The 713-nt window shown below is 43.5% G+C and overlaps 1 protein-coding gene across 1 annotated transcript in view; it reads left to right on the top strand.

Annotated features, from left to right (window-relative positions):
• Positions 1–713, top strand: part of LOC108245874 (cilia- and flagella-associated protein 157) — a 7,887-nt gene extending 7,174 nt beyond the window's left edge. Inside the window, exons 8-9 of the mRNA XM_017433117.2 lie at positions 210–362; positions 540–713. Of these exons, the coding sequence (XP_017288606.1) occupies positions 210–362; positions 540–591 (205 nt within the window). The 3' untranslated portion in view covers positions 592–713. The remainder of the gene's footprint in view (positions 1–209; positions 363–539) is intronic.

Below are 713 nucleotides of genomic sequence, written 5' to 3'. Positions count from 1 at the left end.
CCTGATGAACTGATGAACACAGACCTGATGAACTGATGAACACAGACCTGATGAACTGATGAACACAGACCTGATGAAGTTTGTTTCTGCTCAGGATCAGTTCTTTATATTTCGGAGCTTCTTCTTCTTCACGCTTTAAGTTCTGCTGCTGAGCAGAAAACAAACATTCACTCCTTCATTCAGCCCAAACATCTGTTCTGTCCTTACAGAGAAGAAAACACAGATTTCCAGAGTTCCCGGCTCCAGCAGAACCACTGCAGACCCGCTGGTACCGGAGTTCTGTCCGACCCAACACTAAAAACCAAGAGCGCCCTCTGCAGGACGGGAGCAGGACCCAACAGAACCTTGGTTCCTCTGCACAGGTTTGTTAGAACCATGAAGAGGCTCGGCTGTGAAAATGTATGAATTTATTCATCGTTTCATCAGTTTAGAGAAAAAACAAAACAAATAGAATCTTAAATCTGAATGTTTTCAGTTTTTACTCAGGTTCCACTTATTTTATTCACAGATGATAAAATAAGTTTGTTTTTCTCCTTCAGGAAACCCGTGAGTCAGAAACCATCCAGCTCTGCAGGATCTTTTATTCACTAAACTCAGCTGGGCCTAAAGTACTCTGATTACAGGGCCTAATGTACTCTGATTACAGCCAGGGCCTAATGTACTCCGATTACAGCCAGGGCCTAATGTACTCTGATTACAGCCAGGGCCTAATG

Source organism: Kryptolebias marmoratus, linkage group LG1 (assembly GCF_001649575.2).
Source record: "Kryptolebias marmoratus isolate JLee-2015 linkage group LG1, ASM164957v2, whole genome shotgun sequence".
NCBI lineage: Eukaryota > Metazoa > Chordata > Actinopteri > Cyprinodontiformes > Rivulidae > Kryptolebias > Kryptolebias marmoratus.
Note: the sequence above shows the minus strand (reverse complement) of the source record. Positions and strands in the feature narration are given on the sequence as shown.